The sequence below is a fragment of the Anopheles merus genome, chromosome 3R, assembly GCF_017562075.2.
Source record: "Anopheles merus strain MAF chromosome 3R, AmerM5.1, whole genome shotgun sequence".
Classification (NCBI taxonomy): domain Eukaryota; kingdom Metazoa; phylum Arthropoda; class Insecta; order Diptera; family Culicidae; genus Anopheles; species Anopheles merus.
Window position 1 is genome coordinate 11205692 of NC_054084.1, and position 14999 is coordinate 11220690.

Sequence of the window (14999 nt, forward strand, 5' to 3'; positions counted from 1 at the left end):
CCGTTCTAGTTCTAGCGATGCATAACTTCAATGCGAAACCATACAACAGTACAGAGGAAATGAGAAAGCTCTCCTCCAAGCGATGAAGCTCAACTGGTTGGGGTATCCCACCAACAGAGAGCGCCACCAGCTTTTTTGCTATTTTTAGAATGAATGAGTCGTTTGCCGTCTGCTAAACGAAGTCTTTCTATATTCCGTTTAGGTAGAGAACTTGAGTCGTTTAGAAGCCGTTTAGTGGTCGTTTAGTGGATTTGTGGCACTTGGGTAACTAAAAAGCGTTCAATTATTGAATTCTGACAGTAATTTGTTTATTCTCTCTCACTTTACAGTGTACCACCGTCGCCGTGCGTATTATGACAGCTCGCGGATAAATAAAAGAAAAGCACAACACCCAACACCGCGAAGAAGAGGAAAGAGCAGTAGCCTGTCATTTTGGTCGATTTGATTCATCATCGCCTTTTGGGTAGAGGAAAAAGTTAAAATTCCCGGAGCACATCACAACATTTTCGGGCCGCGAAATTATGCACCCTTGCCGTGTAGTGTGTCGCCAAGATTGAGCAAAGCGTTGTGCGAGTGCGAGAATATCGGAAGCGCGTTTGTGTGAAAGTAATTCTGTGCGAAACGGTAAATTACACTTTGCATCATTTCCGCATACAAAGGGAGCAGCAAAACGTCAATTTTGTGGAAACAAAAGAGGGCGAGAAAGTAACCAACACTGAAGCAGAAAAGCAAAAAAAACACAAATCCTTCCCTCAACATATCCCGCGCAGTGGGTCCTAGCCGAAGAAAGTGATCGGAGTGCGTGTGTGTGTGCGTATCGAAGGCGAAAGTGGAGCCCGTGCTGTGAAGGAGACCAAACACTAAACGAGTTTGCTTTCTCCTCCCACTTCCCTCCTACAGTGTCTCTCTCGGTGCAGTGATAAGCGGGCGGCGCGAGAGCTGAACAATCTCCACACCCGAACCTCCATTCGGGGTCTGTGCTTATTGGCCGTGGACGTCGTGGCACTGCAGGGAAGACAAGGAACAGCGAGAAACAGCGACAGCGATCCGCGGACCAACAACATCCGCCACGCTACAAACATGAGTCTGTTCGGAACGACGTCCACACTCAACGCCGATATAGGTTGGTATGAGAGTTGCTCACGAAGGACAACAACTTCGGCCCATGTGACACGGTGGCTGGGTTGCAAATCTTTAGCACCTTCACAGCCCATCGTTGCAATACAGAAGAGAAAACATTATCACTGTATCCCGCTGTGTGTACATGGCTGCCCCGCATTACGCATCAATATCGCGACGCATTCCTGCAATTGAGGTTTATTAATTAAATTAGGATGTGCAGGGAAAGGCGCGCGCGCTGCTGCCATTGCCCCGATTGCGGTGGCAAAACGACGGAAGAAATGGTTCCCGGGGTGAAAGCAGTGAACGGGGAAACCTGTACCACATCCAATCTCCCCGAGGAGGTCAGCCGCGCATTAGGTACAGCGTGACGTGACACCCTTGATAACACGGGTCCCGCCCGAACGGGCAGAAGCATACTTTGTTAATGACGCAGGAAAATCAATACGAAGTAGCAATATGAGAGGGAATGAACTTAAAATCTTGCAATCCATCGCCTGCCTAGAACCGTAACAATATGCTCCTCTGTCTTATTTCTTCGGGGTACACACAGCTCCAGCGCAACTGGACAAAGCTCTGGCAAAGTTCAATTTACGCCCTTGTTCCCGTTTTCCGGTGCGCTCTTTGTACTGCAGCCTCAGTATTAACCAGACTGTTTGCTGTTTATTTACATCATCTTTCGCGCTTCCACGTAGCAGAAGAAGAGCTTAAAGATAAAGATTATGGTTTGAGAAGAGGTCAGAAAACGCACACTGCAAACTGCGATGACTAATGCGACCCGCGGCCGCCTGCCCCATCAGCCCCTTTCGCGTAGACGCTTATCTCGTCTACTCGTCGTTTTTCGCTTCGGGAAACCTTACAACTTCTAATCGAACGGTTTCGTTTCACTGTGCGTTTTTGTGCAGGATTTCGTACGACATTTTCAGAAGCTACAATCACCATTGAAGTACTTTTGGTGCCAGTTTGAGCTCATTATTAAGCCAAATTTCAATTATGCTAGAAACTTGAATTTTGAAGATTTGTTTTGTTTTGGGAAACGATTGCTCACATCGAACAAGCTATTATTGCACAACGCACGCGGCTGTGATTAGGCTGTGATGAATCATTTGTACGGATTCGATGCGGAATTGCCGCCCGGTCGAATGATTCGCCCCGTTTGCGTGATGTTTCGGGTGCTGATCGTGGTGATAAATGATACGGACTTGGGACAAAAAAAAAACACGTTCTAGAGGTTGAAATATGACCGTGTGATGGGTTTTTTTATGCAACATCAACCGCAGATGTACAATTCTCAGTTACATTTACAACAACAAGACGATTGTACGCAATAAAACAAGTTTTTGGTGAGATTTTATGGGCGTGCAATTGAAATTGAAGAAACGCTTAAATGACATGAAATAATTGTAGATTAATATAACATCTACCATTTTTACTTATTTGTTTTACTAATTTCGTTTGCTTTATGTTGTAGAGAAAACAACAAGCGAAAACAATACGACGGAAAATTGGGGCCTCATACTGGACATCTGCGACCGGGTAAACAATGGATCGGCCACACCGAAGGATTGCTTAAAATGCATCATCAAACGATTGAATTCGCCCAACCCGCACGTGGTTATGAAAGCAATAACGGTAGGATCAGGGGGTAATTTAGCGTTTACAAACATTATTCATCGTTTATTTATCACAACATTTCAGCTGCTCGATGCATGCGTTAACAACTGTGGTAAACAGTTCCATCTGGAAGTGGCCTCGCGGGAGTTTGAAACGGAGTTTAAGAAGCTGTTGCAGAAAAGTCAACCCAAAGTGACCACGGTAAGCAGAATGAATGCTGCATTTTGAAAGCCTTTTAATATATTGTCCGCGTCTTTCTATTCTGCAGAAGCTAAAACTTACCCTGAAACGTTGGGCCGAGGATGTGTTCAAGTCGGATCCGCAGCTCGACCTGATACCGTCGCTGTACAAGAAGCTGCGTGACGAGGGGCACGACTTTAACGACCCGTCCGCCACACCAAAGCGCGAAACGACGCTCAGCAAAGACCCGAACGTCGTGTCTAGTCAGCAGGAGGAGGACGACATTGCGAAAGCGATCGAACTGTCGCTGAAGGAAGTCAAAAACACGCAATCTCCGAAGATGATGTCATCGTCCGGAACGGTATGCAGTGAGGGAAACCATTGTTAGGGTTAGGGTTTGAAGCAATAGTAATAATGTGTTGGTGTCTTTTCCACAGAGCGCTTCATCTCTATATCCTTCCACTTTGTTATCTACTGCGCCAGCGGCAGAACCCAGGAAGGTAGGTCATATAATATTTAAGGGTTTTTTGCTTTAACAAACCAAACAAGCTGTGGGACACTTTATTGACTCTTTCTTAAGGGAAATGAAATTAATGTAATGGAAATTGGACTCTCCAGCACTTACGTTGGACAAATCCTTTCTTATTGGATTCCAAGGAGGCTGTCCAATAAAGGTGCCATAGAGTCCAATTTCCATCATATGAAGTCCACTTCCCATAAGAAAGAGTCAAGGAAGTGTCCCACAACTATGAGAACCCCTGGAAAACCCTATAACATGTTTTTTTCATTTCCATTTCATGCAGGTTCGAGCGCTGTACGATTTTGAGGCAGCCGAAGACAACGAGCTGACGTTCCAGGCCGGCGAAATCATCATGGTGCTGGACGATTCCGATCCAAACTGGTGGAAGGGTCAGAACCAGCGCGGGGAGGGCCTTTTCCCATCCAACTTTGTCACCGCCGACCTGTCCGTCGAGCCGGAATCGCTGGCGGCGTCCGGCAAGGGCGCGAAAAAGAGTGTCCAGTTTTCGGACGAGCAAAAGCAGGACGGTGCCAAGGACGGGCAGCAGAAGCATCTGCTGCAGCCGGCGACGGTGGAAATCAACGAGGAAAAGATTGACCGGCTGCTGCATCTGATACACGAGGCCGATCCGGAGGATCCGTCCCAGGACACGGAGGAGATGCTGCAGCTTGAGCAGCTGGTCAACCAGATGGGCCCGATGATCGATGCCGAGCTGGAGCGGGTCGATCGCAAGCATGCCCAGCTGACGCAGTCGAGCAGCGATCTGGTGGACGCGATCAATCTCTACCACAACCTGATGCGCGAACCGGACCGTTCGGCGATGATGTCGATGGGTGGGCCGGTGCCGGCCGGTGGTGCGTACGGTACGCCCGGCGGCTACCCGGGCAGCTCGATGAACCCGATGTACGGTATGCCGGCAATGTACCAGAGCCTGCCGGGTGTGGGAATGTACCCGATGGGACCTTCGCAGCCGCCGTCAATGCCGGGGTACGGTATGACCCATCTACGGCACGACATGACGCAGCTGAACGTTGGCACGATGCCACAGTTTCCTACGCCAGCGCAACAGCCGCCACCGCAGCAAGCTGGCATGCACCATCTTTCTCACCAACATCATCAGCCTCATCCCATGCAGACCGTGGCGCAGAACGGTCCCACCACCAATGGAATGCTTTCGCAGGGCGCACCACCAACCACCTCGTTGGCTGGAGTTGGCAACCAGCAGCAGCAGCAGCAGCAGTCCACGACGTCGGTCGCTCCACAGACGATGCCAAATATGTCGATGCCTCAGCAGCAGCATCTCGGGGGAATGCCGCAAGGATTCGCCAATCCTACGTCACCTCCGCCTGTGGGAATGTCCGGCGGTCCGCCATCGCACCATCAGATGCAACCGGCACCACCCAATCCGAATCAACAGACGCTTCCGCAAATGCGACCGGGCGGAGGACAGCCTCCAGTCAGCTATCCGAGTTACGTTCCCCAGCAACAGCAACAGCAGCAGCAACCAGTGTCCCAACAGATGCCGCAAACCGCCGTCCCGCAGGGAATGCAGGGTGCTGGTGGACCACCACCACCACCATCCGCCCAACCGAACGCAAACCATCATCCAAACCAGCAGCAGATGAGCATGCCACCGGCCCACTATCCTCCCACATCGGGCGCACCAACTCACCATCATCCGCAGCAGCCGCCACAGCAACCGCAGCAGCAACAGTTCATGCCCCAGATGGGACCGCCGCAGATGACCAACTTCCCCCCGTTGGGCGCCCCAATGAACATGTTCCCGCCCGGTGGGCCCGGTGGAATCGGAGGACCACTGTCCATCAACACGAACCACCAGGGACCGCAGAACATTCCCATCTACCAGCAGCAGCGGTAAGCTTCGGACGGTCGGAATACGGGGAGCGGGGACAGACCCAAGGGAAGGCATCCGTCCCGATCGCCCAACTGAAAACGACACATTTTGACCAATGCCACTTTTTTCGGTTCGTATATGGGTACAAGGGAGATGTTTTTGATGTTCGCCTAGCGGTTTTAGTCGGTACTCTTTTTAACTGAAACTTTTCCTTTAAAAGCCATAAACTGAACGTGGGACGAGGAGCAGAATTGGTTTGTTGTTTTGTTTACCGCTCCATTTACTCTGCTGGCGGCAGTGTCTCTGTGTATTCGAATTGTGTAGAGTTTTGGTTTTAAATTACGGTTTGGCTTAGAGGCTCTTGGCCTTTCACAGGGCGAAAAAGGCTACAATGCCACAGCAATGATATTCCTTTTGAGATAACAACAACAAGTCCCCTAGGCACACCCTCCTCCTTCGTTCACCAAGGGCAAGGGCATCAGGCAGTGGACGTGAAGCGCGGATTGGGCAACGCTATTTGCCGGCAATAATAGAAGTAATGCTGCATATATTACGTTTTTGAAACAGTATAGCGATACAACAACAACAACAAAAAAGGCTTCTGGCAGTGTGATTAGTCGGAAAGAAGAGAGCAATTGGTAACGGAAGCGGAAGCGGAACCGAAACAACCTGTGTTGAATTATTAGTAGCAAAACGCACGTGCGTGTGTGAGGGCTTATTTTTTGAACATTCGCAGAATCTACAAACCGATTAGAGGGGGGAGTCCGTTAGTGTTTAAAGCAAAAAATCAAGGAGGGAAGAATATATAGTAGGATATGTATTTATATACGATATCATGAGGCGGCCGGCCGTTCGGTATGGTGGGGAGGCGTATTTGTTATCTACCCGCGTGGCTGTCGCAAAGGAAGCCGGAAGGTTGTTTTGTGGGTGGGTCGTCCCACCGTAAAGGGGTGAACATTTATAGATGGAGGCGAAGAATTGATGCAAAACCGATGATAGACGATGCTGTACAATAGTTGAGCTACGTACATACTACACACAACCTACACATTGAAAAATAAATATACTAAATTAATAACAAACCGGTATGTTCTTTTCTGTCAAACAATTTCTTTCAAAAGTTTTCAAAATTGGAGACCAAAAATTCAAATCCCTAACACTAAAAAAATATCCGCCAACTGTCCCACCAGAATCGCCTGTAACTTCAAGGGTTTACGAGCCTTCGCGCGGTGAAGCTGTCAACGTTTATTTATGTTGTTGTTTTGCAAGCCTTTCTTTTGCATCGCCTACTGTTCCAATCCGGCACACATTACACGATGTTTGCAAGGTGTACATCGGCATTATTGCGGAGATATTGCTCCGCAAGCAATTCTTCAAAGCTGGTAAGATTTAGTTCACGCCGTATCAACACAATGTAACAACAAACCACGTGTTCATTGTAGGCCGAAGCGATTGCATCCTCCGTGGAGGGTGCGGACAAGGAAAGCATCAATGCGCTGCTGGTCGCCGTGCCGGAACTCTCCAAATACGCCCCCGAACAGTGGCACCGCACAGCGAAACTGCTCAGCACGGAAGGGCTCGAGCTGGAAAAGACACTCTCCATCATCGGCGGCCACCCGGCCATACTGGTGCGGCCGGTGGAAAAGATCGCGGAAAGCTTGCACTGCTGGCGGTCGTGCCAGTTCGGGGACGCCAACATGAAGGTGCTGGTGTCGGCCCATCCCTATCTACTCGATTACACCAACCACGGGCAGCTGGCGCAACGGGTCGCCTTTCTGCACTCCCACTTTGAGACGCGCAAAAACGTGTACCGGCTGTTTCTGGCCGCCCCGAACCTGCTGGTGGACGAGCAGCACGTGACGGAGGCAAAGATTGCCTACCTGCTGCAGGCGATGCGCCACGAGGTACTGGAGGTGGTGAAATCCAGCGCCTTTGCGCACGATCTGGACCATTTGCGCTGCCGGCACACGTTCCTGGAGCGGTTGGGACTGTTTAAGCCGCGGTCGCTCAAGGCGGAGAAAGGCACACCGACGGGCAATCCTCCGCTGCACCAGATTACGGACACGAGCGACAAGCGGTTCGCGGTGAAGGTGGCGTACGTTACGCTGGAAGAGTACGAAGTGTTTCAGGAGCTTTACCGGCGCGAGATGGAGCAGGACGAGCAGGACGAAACAGACGACGAGTTGGAGCGGGAGGAGGTGGAAAGTGAACCAAAGCGAAGTGCTTACCACAAGAAGGGCAGGTAGGACGGGAAGATGACTTTCGTTTTTTTTTTTGTTGTAAATGTTGTTCAATAGCGTTGCACCAGTTACGCAGCAATAAATGCACGTGGACGTTGCGTCAGTAGTCAAAGAGCTCGTAAAATGAAACAAACCCGATCGTCGTCGTCAGAGTATGACTCTCATTTATTCGCTCGGTTTAAAGTGAACAATTTTCACTCGGCATATATCATATATAATCGTGGCTAAAGTTTACAGTACAGTAGGTCATAGAGAACAATCGATAATTGTCAATTATCCAATTAGAGAAAGCGATTGGCGCGCGCGCACGTGTATATGTGTGTGTGTGTGTGTGTGTGTGTGTGTATATATATATATGTATGTATAGAGATATACGTGTAAAACTGCATAGCGCGGAACAAGAGACGGTGCAAGAGACGGATAAATAGACTTGTACTCGATCGAAACACGCAACCACACATACACGCGGTCACACAAACACACACACACGTTCACTCTCTCCTCACCCCCCCCCCCCTCACCGTTCACAGCTCGTTTGCCTTAATCTTAGCATCGAATGCGCGTACCATCTTCGCGAAGTCTTCGTAGTCCGCAATTTTGATCGCTTCATCACAGTCCAGCCACTTCATGTCCTGGTGCTCGTCGGATAGCTTCACCTCCTGGGCGGGATTGCGCAGCTCCGCCAGCCAGTAAACGACCACCTTGTCGTGCCCCTTCACTTTGTACTCGAGCGTGCACGATTGCTTCCGGTGAATGTTTAGGTCACTTTCGGCGTATCTAAAAGCAAAGCGAAACAAAGCAAAAACATCAGCATTTATCCGCACCAAACAACCGCGCGAGGGGGAAGAATGTGTGACCTTGCGACAAGATGCGCTGTTTCGTTGTTTCCCCCCCCCCCCCCCTCTTTCTCCTACTTACCCGGCTTCCTCGGTCGTTTCCCGCAGGGCCGTCGCATAATCGTCCTCCCCCGGATCGACGTGACCTTTCGGTGGCGACCAGTGATGCTGGCCGTACGATGCCTGCAGCATCAGATACTCGATACGTTCGCGCAGTCGGCGAAATATGAGAAAGCCGGCCGCCCGTTTTGCCATTTTGCTGTCCTTGTGTTCAATGGTTAGTCCTTTTTGGGGTACGGAATCACACGCGAAAACAAGGTGGCTGAGCGCAGGAGCGACGGGAAGCGACTCTCTGCTGCGGATGAAGATAAACTGTACGACTCACCGATACAGGCACTGATTTTCAGGGATTAAGGCTGCGGCGTGTGTGTTTGTGTAAGTGTGTGTGAGTGTTTGGTACGGTGCACTTTCGCGGAACGGGGAACGACGTCGCGGGACGTGAACTTTGTCCGATGCAACGCGGCGTGTTTGAAATGAAATCACGAGAAACAGTGCAGCGCACAAAGCAAAACAAAAAGCATCTGACTGTCAGCACAGGGTGACACGGGTAACCGTTGACCGTTGACCGAACCGGTTCAAAATGATGCAAAGATAGAAAATAAATGCCATTTCCAGCTTTCAAAATTCAGAAAAAATGGTTTTCATGCATCAAGTATATTTCTGAAATTTTACACAAAATAATCCTTATAAATGTGTAAAATATCTAAAAACCGATTACCGGTTCGCGGGCAGCGTCACATCTCACCGTGCAAGCTGTCAAAACATCAAGCTTGTGTACACACGCACACACTGTTCGCCGCATTCGGGTTGTAAGCTGAGCGAAGGTTTGCCGGAAAAGTTGCAGAAAAACGCAGAATTTAAACGCCCCACCATGGCTGGCCAGTTCCCGGGAGGATACCAGAGCCCCAGCGGGCACCGGGGCAACTACAACAGTCCCATCATCCAACAGCACCTAAATCAAATGAACGTTCCGAACCAAATGGGCATGATGGGTGAGTAGAGGAGTCGTCCGGCCGCGTACCATCCGTTCCGGGATGCATTTTAACCTTTGCAAAACTCCAATTCCACTACAGGATTTAATCAAAACAACATGATGAACAGCCCACAGATGCAGGGCGTACCGGGACAGGGCAATCAGGACATGGGGCTCAATCCGGGCATGATGCAGCAAAACCAACAGCAGCAGCAACCCGGCCAAGGAATGCAACCTAATCCTCAGCAGGTCGCGACAAACCAGCATCAGCCCGGTGCGAATCAAATGGTCGGACAGAATCCAACGCACCAAGCCGCCCAACCATCCCCCCAGATGGGCATGCAGCAGCAACAACAGCAGCAACAGCAGCAACAACAGCAACAACAACAGCAGCAGCAGCAACAACAACAAAGCAGCAATGTCGGACCCGGCAACCCGATGAACAACCCCCAGTCACAGAACCAATCCGTCCCGCCGAATCAACCCGGCGCAGGGACGGCGGTACAGCAGCAACAGAAGGCCGAATTTAACCTGCTCTCGCTGTGCCGCATCGGGCAGGAAACGGTACAGGACATTGTGAGCCGCTTCCAGGAGGTGTTCGGCATACTGCGCTCCATTCAGCCCCCGAACGGGACGAACCAGGGCCAGCTGTCCAGCAACGACAAGAAGGCGAAGGTGCAGGAACAGTTCCGCACGATCCGGCTGCTGTTCAAGCGGCTGCGGCTGCTGTACGACAAGTGCAACGACAACTGCCAGCAGGGCATGGAGTACACGCACGTGGAGAGCTTGATACCGCTGAAGGGGGAGTTGGAGCGGACCGAGCCGGTGCACACGGAGGAGTACAAGAAGGCGCTGCAGGAAAACCGCGAGCTGGTCGCGATGGTGCAGCTGAAGAACAAGCAGTTGCGCGAAATTATCGACAAGATACGGCTGACCATATGGGAGATTAACACGATGCTCAGTATGAGACGGTGCTAGTCGGAAGGATCGGTGTGCAGGAGGGCGACACTCTGTGTAGGGTATTATTGATAGTGTAATAATAATTTTCCACTTAAATTAACGCTCCGAAAAAACGCTCGTGTTTGAATGCGTTTACTCAAAATGTAGGGCCGACGACGGCAGCAGCCCACGGGCAGAAATGATATTTATAAATGGATATTTTTAGAAAGCATTTCGTTCTCTCATTAATGTAAGCATATTTCCACCATTCACACACTGCACACCAGCATATGTACACGGTTTCATAAAACTGCACAGTGGGCGACGACGTCGCTCGGGTGATCCCACAATGCAAATGCACCCTTGCGTCCGTCCGTCCGTCCGTCCGTCAGCTGAGCATCGGTGGGGGACGCGCGACGCCTAACGTCAAACAGCAGAAAGGAACATCGGAGCGGTGGTGCTGTGGTAGAGAAGGGGAAGGGAGGATGAAAATAATAACAAACGCGAACAAAAGAAATTTCACTCACACTGCCCTTCGTTCGTTCGTTTCGTACTCGCGCTCGTCGAGCTGCGTGCGTGTGGCTTCTTTGTCAGAAAACGCTTTGGGCCGCGCTGCAATTTCGAGAATGCAACAAATGTCCACCAAGAAGCAATTGTTGAGGCGATTTTGTGTTTACTATTGCGTGCTTTAATCGAGCAAACTGGTGTGCCCTGTGTGTGTGCGTGCGTGTGTGTATGCGCTACCGTTGCCAACAGTGACGACGTAGTTGGCCGTGCGTGTGTGCCCAAGATTGGACTGAAGGTAGTGCCACCATCATCATCATCACCACCACCACCACCACCACCACCACCACCGAAACCTTCCTGTGGGGTAGGGTGTAGGGTCTTCAGAGGGTGATACAATCGCCCCCGTGGCTCTGGTACGGAAAAGAAAAACCATCTCCTTCCGTGGCGTCTTGTGTGTCTCGCTGCGGAAGAGCTGCTGCATAAGTAGGCCAATGTTATCTCCCACCACCGGGGGCACTGCGAACAAGCGATAACATAACGGAGGAAAAATGCTGGACGCATATGTTGGGTACGATCTGAGCATTGCCACCGAACCGGACGACATCCCGAAAACGAACGACACGGTGTGGATACTGGGCAAGCAATACAATGCCATCGATGGTAAGGTTCCGAAGCTCCGTTTTTGTGTGTGTGTGTGTCAATGGTGACTCAGTCCTCACTTTCTCTCCTCCCCCCCCCTCCTCCCTCCGTAGATCTCGAAGCAATAAGACAGGATGTGCAGTCCCGGCTGTGGTGCACCTATCGCCGCGGGTTCGTCCCGATCGGCAACACGCAGCTCACGACGGACAAGGGCTGGGGCTGCATGTTGCGCTGCGGGCAGATGGTGCTGGCCCAGGCCCTGCTACAGCTGCACCTGGGCCGGGACTGGGTGTGGGAGGCGGAAACGCGCGACGACATCTATCTGAACATCGTCAATCGGTTCGAGGACAGCAAGCAGGCCCCGTTCTCGCTGCACCAGATCGCGCTGATGGGCGACTCGTCCGAGGAGAAGCGGATTGGCGAGTGGTTTGGGCCGAACACGGTCGCGCAGGTGTTGAAGTAAGCGCACACGATGGACTAATCTCGCATTCATGAAGGTATAAATTATTAAATTCTCTCTCTTTTTTTAGGAAATTGGTAAAATTCGATGACTGGTGCCGACTGGTCATTCATGTAGCTTTGGACAATACGGTGGCGACGGACGAAATAGGTAAGTTTTTTCGAAAAATATGAAATCGAATTATATTTCTGCCATTGCCGTTCATTGCCAGTGGAACTGTGCGTGGATAAGAAAGAACCGGAAGCATGGAAGCCGCTACTGCTCATCATCCCGCTCCGGCTGGGGCTGAGCGAGGTGAACCCGATCTACATCGAGGGGCTGAAGAAGTGTTTCCAGCTGCCGGGCAGTTGCGGCATGATCGGCGGCCGTCCCAACCAGGCCCTCTACTTCATCGGGTACGTGGGCGGGGAAGCCCTCTACCTGGATCCACACACGGTTCAGCGGGTGGGCACGGTCGGCAGCAAGCAGGACCCGGCCGAACAGGAGCTGGACGAAACGTTCCACCAGCGGTACGCTAGCCGGATCAGCTTCACCTCGATGGATCCGTCGCTGGCGGTGTGCTTTCTGTGCGTCAGCCGGCAGCAGTTCGACCAGCTGGTGGCACGGTTTAACGACAGCGTGAACGGTGGTACGAGCCAGGCGCTGTTCGAGGTTACCAAGACGCGCCAGGCACCGTGGACACCGACGACGGCTTCGTCCGCCTCGTCGCGGAAAAACAGTGGACCAACCGAGGCCTTCAATGTGATATCGGCGACGGAGATTCCGAACGAAGGTAAAAGGGGACGCTTCGTGCTGTTGTCGTTTCACAGTTCCTAATGTGTGTGTGTGTGTTTTTGCTTTTGCAGAATTTGAAGAGGTAGAACCACGCACGCTCGATGATTCGGATGAGGAGTTTGAAATTATAGCCTAGCGGCCTCCGGACTGCACACCACAGCACGATCTGTACGGTTGAGGAAATCAAACGCAAAAACTGCTTCTGTATCAGCTTTTCCCCCCACCCTGTTCCCCTCGAACACAGTAGGCTCTGAAGGAAATGGAGGAATTCTGCTGAAGCGCTTCGCCTGTACGCCTTGTCACCGTGCATTCTCTCCAGCGTGTCACTCGAAACGATTTTTTCTATGCAACGATGTCTAAAGTGCTCCCAAAAAGCAGCGTTTAAAAAGATTAGAATAAGAGGAAGTGCAAATCAAATCGAACTGTGGCCACAACAAGGTGAGGTTTTGTCGTTAGTTACGCTTTCTTTTTTAATTTCAATTCGCGTTCTCTCTATGTGGTAAAAGAAAAGGATTTTAGTATGGTTGCAAACAAAAAACAGAACCAGCAATAATTGAAGGCACTGCAACGAAAGGAACGTTCTTTCGAAAGGGAATTTAAAGGCAAACACTGAATAAATCGCGTTACCGCTGTTTGGTTCCGCCACGCCGGCTTCGTATGTCGTCTGTATTGTTGTGAGGAAAAATATAGTTTACGGTTAATTACAATCTAAACAAATGCCCCCATCCCTTCCCCTTCGCCGGATCATGCGGCCACTACGCTCGGGAATGCGTTCTGCTTGGAGATGACGAGCTTGTTGTGCTGGTAGCTGATGTACCCCTTGATGCGCCCCTCGTAGATCAAGTTAGCCACGATGCAGTGCGTCTCGTCCATCGACACGTCCTCGGCGCCGGAAAACTGGAGCGCCGTCTGGAACGCGTTCATATCGATCTGATGCGTCTGCAGTATCTGGTGCACCTTCTTGAACAGATTCCGGTACGTGAGGATCTTCATCTTCTCCACGATCAGGTACACGCCCGCGTTGATGAAAAACATCTCATGGCGCCGGATCGCTTCGTCGAACCGGCGCACGTTGCCCTCCTTCACGGCCGAGGCGAGATCGTGAAACTGCAGCACATTGTACCGCTCCAGCACCTCCTTGCGCGGCATGTACCCGAGCAGCATCTTCACCGGCGTCAGGTAGATCAGTATCAGCCGCTTGTTTTTCGTGAACCGTCGCGGACAGTTGTCGAACGCGAAGCTCAGGTACTCTTCCGCATTCTTAAAGTCCGAATCGTACATCGCCTTCCGGCCGGCAAAGTACTTGTACGTGATGCGCTGCGCAAGGGTGAAGCTGTCCTTAAAGTTGGAGCTGTCGATCGCGCGGATCAGCGGTTTGCACAGGTGCAGCTTGTTGATGCGAAAGTACACCTTCAGCAGCTGGTTGACCAGATTCAGCATGCCGAGCCGTTTGGTGTCCTCGTCCGAGGAGCGCGTATCGCCGGCACAGACACGAAAGCAGGACATTAAGCTTTCCGCCGCCTTTTCCAGAATTTCGCCACACTTGGAGCTCTTCGTTTGCTGCTCACACTTGGCCGCCAGCAGACGCAGATCGATCGAGACGACGTACATGATGGGCAGGATCCAGTTTTCTTCCTTCATCTGCTGCAGCAGCTTCACCACGGCCTGTATGCAGCCGGTTTGGAAGCGGTAAGCTTCCGCGTAGTTGGGCGGATCGGAACGCATCAGATGGTACACGACCTTGAGATGGGCGGACACGATTTCGTCCAGCGGCGAGGGCAACTGTCGGCTGACGGCGGCGTCCGGGTTTTCCTTGTACAGGTTGGGATCGTTGACGTGAAAATCCTGAAGCGACAGGAACCGCGCTACCGCCTGCCCTTCGTACGCGTTCCACACGCGCATGATCTTGTTTAAATAGTCGTGCAGATACATTTTTGTGGATTTTGCAAGTGTTGGATGGCTTGTGGAGATGCTTCTTCCACTGATTGCACTGAATGGTTTACGAATCACGGAGGAAATGAACCGCAGCGCGCTGTGTTTGTAAAAATGCGGCACAAGCAAACATAAACAAACTGTTTGACAGCTCAAACATTGGGTGTTTAGGTAAGTTGGGTTGGTACAAAATGAACAAACGAGTATTTTTATGTTATCACTACCTACACTTGCAATCTTTTCGGATGAATTTGATAGAATTATTTTCGAACAACTTAATTAATAAAAACCCAACGCGGAATTGGCCTATTACCGAATTGGGCTAATCCACCTTGCAAAAAAACGTGCCAT

At 51.0% G+C, this 14999-nt stretch overlaps 6 protein-coding genes across 6 annotated transcripts; 4 read left to right on the forward strand and 2 right to left on the reverse strand.

Annotated features, from left to right (window-relative positions):
* Positions 1–389: 389 nt before the first annotated feature.
* Positions 390–5533, forward strand: LOC121595803 (signal transducing adapter molecule 1). Its single transcript, XM_041920037.1, has 7 exons — positions 390–810; positions 901–1123; positions 2591–2751; positions 2818–2934; positions 3002–3274; positions 3351–3413; positions 3717–5533. Exons 2-7 carry the CDS (start codon positions 1081–1083, stop codon positions 5310–5312), a joined length of 2253 nt encoding a protein of 750 aa, XP_041775971.1. The 5' UTR covers positions 390–810; positions 901–1080; the 3' UTR covers positions 5313–5533.
* Positions 5534–6529: 996 nt separating this feature from the next.
* On the forward strand, positions 6530–7636 carry LOC121595362. Its single transcript, XM_041919276.1, has 2 exons — positions 6530–6670; positions 6731–7636. The coding sequence occupies exons 1-2, from the start codon at positions 6605–6607 to the stop codon at positions 7532–7534; spliced, it is 870 nt and encodes a 289-aa protein (XP_041775210.1). The 5' UTR covers positions 6530–6604; the 3' UTR covers positions 7535–7636.
* Positions 7637–7675: 39 nt separating this feature from the next.
* LOC121595364 (bis(5'-nucleosyl)-tetraphosphatase [asymmetrical]) lies at positions 7676–8930 on the reverse strand. The gene is made up of 2 exons (XM_041919278.1): positions 8447–8930; positions 7676–8305 (listed from the first exon to the last, which is right to left on the reverse strand). The coding sequence occupies exons 1-2, from the start codon at positions 8617–8619 to the stop codon at positions 8053–8055; spliced, it is 426 nt and encodes a 141-aa protein (XP_041775212.1). The 5' UTR covers positions 8620–8930; the 3' UTR covers positions 7676–8052.
* A 208-nt stretch (positions 8931–9138) lies between these two features.
* On the forward strand, positions 9139–11385 carry LOC121595360 (mediator of RNA polymerase II transcription subunit 30). Its single transcript, XM_041919274.1, has 2 exons — positions 9139–9416; positions 9498–11385. Exons 1-2 carry the CDS (start codon positions 9296–9298, stop codon positions 10373–10375), a joined length of 999 nt encoding a protein of 332 aa, XP_041775208.1. The 5' UTR covers positions 9139–9295; the 3' UTR covers positions 10376–11385.
* Positions 10835–13361, forward strand: LOC121595359 (cysteine protease ATG4B). Its single transcript, XM_041919273.1, has 5 exons — positions 10835–11503; positions 11596–11941; positions 12013–12092; positions 12154–12714; positions 12788–13361. The coding sequence occupies exons 1-5, from the start codon at positions 11392–11394 to the stop codon at positions 12850–12852; spliced, it is 1164 nt and encodes a 387-aa protein (XP_041775207.1). The 5' UTR covers positions 10835–11391; the 3' UTR covers positions 12853–13361.
* On the reverse strand, positions 13347–14953 carry LOC121595358 (PCI domain-containing protein 2 homolog). The gene has a single exon (XM_041919272.1). It carries the CDS (start codon positions 14646–14648, stop codon positions 13461–13463), a length of 1188 nt encoding a protein of 395 aa, XP_041775206.1. The 5' UTR covers positions 14649–14953; the 3' UTR covers positions 13347–13460.
* Positions 14954–14999: the final 46 nt, after the last annotated feature.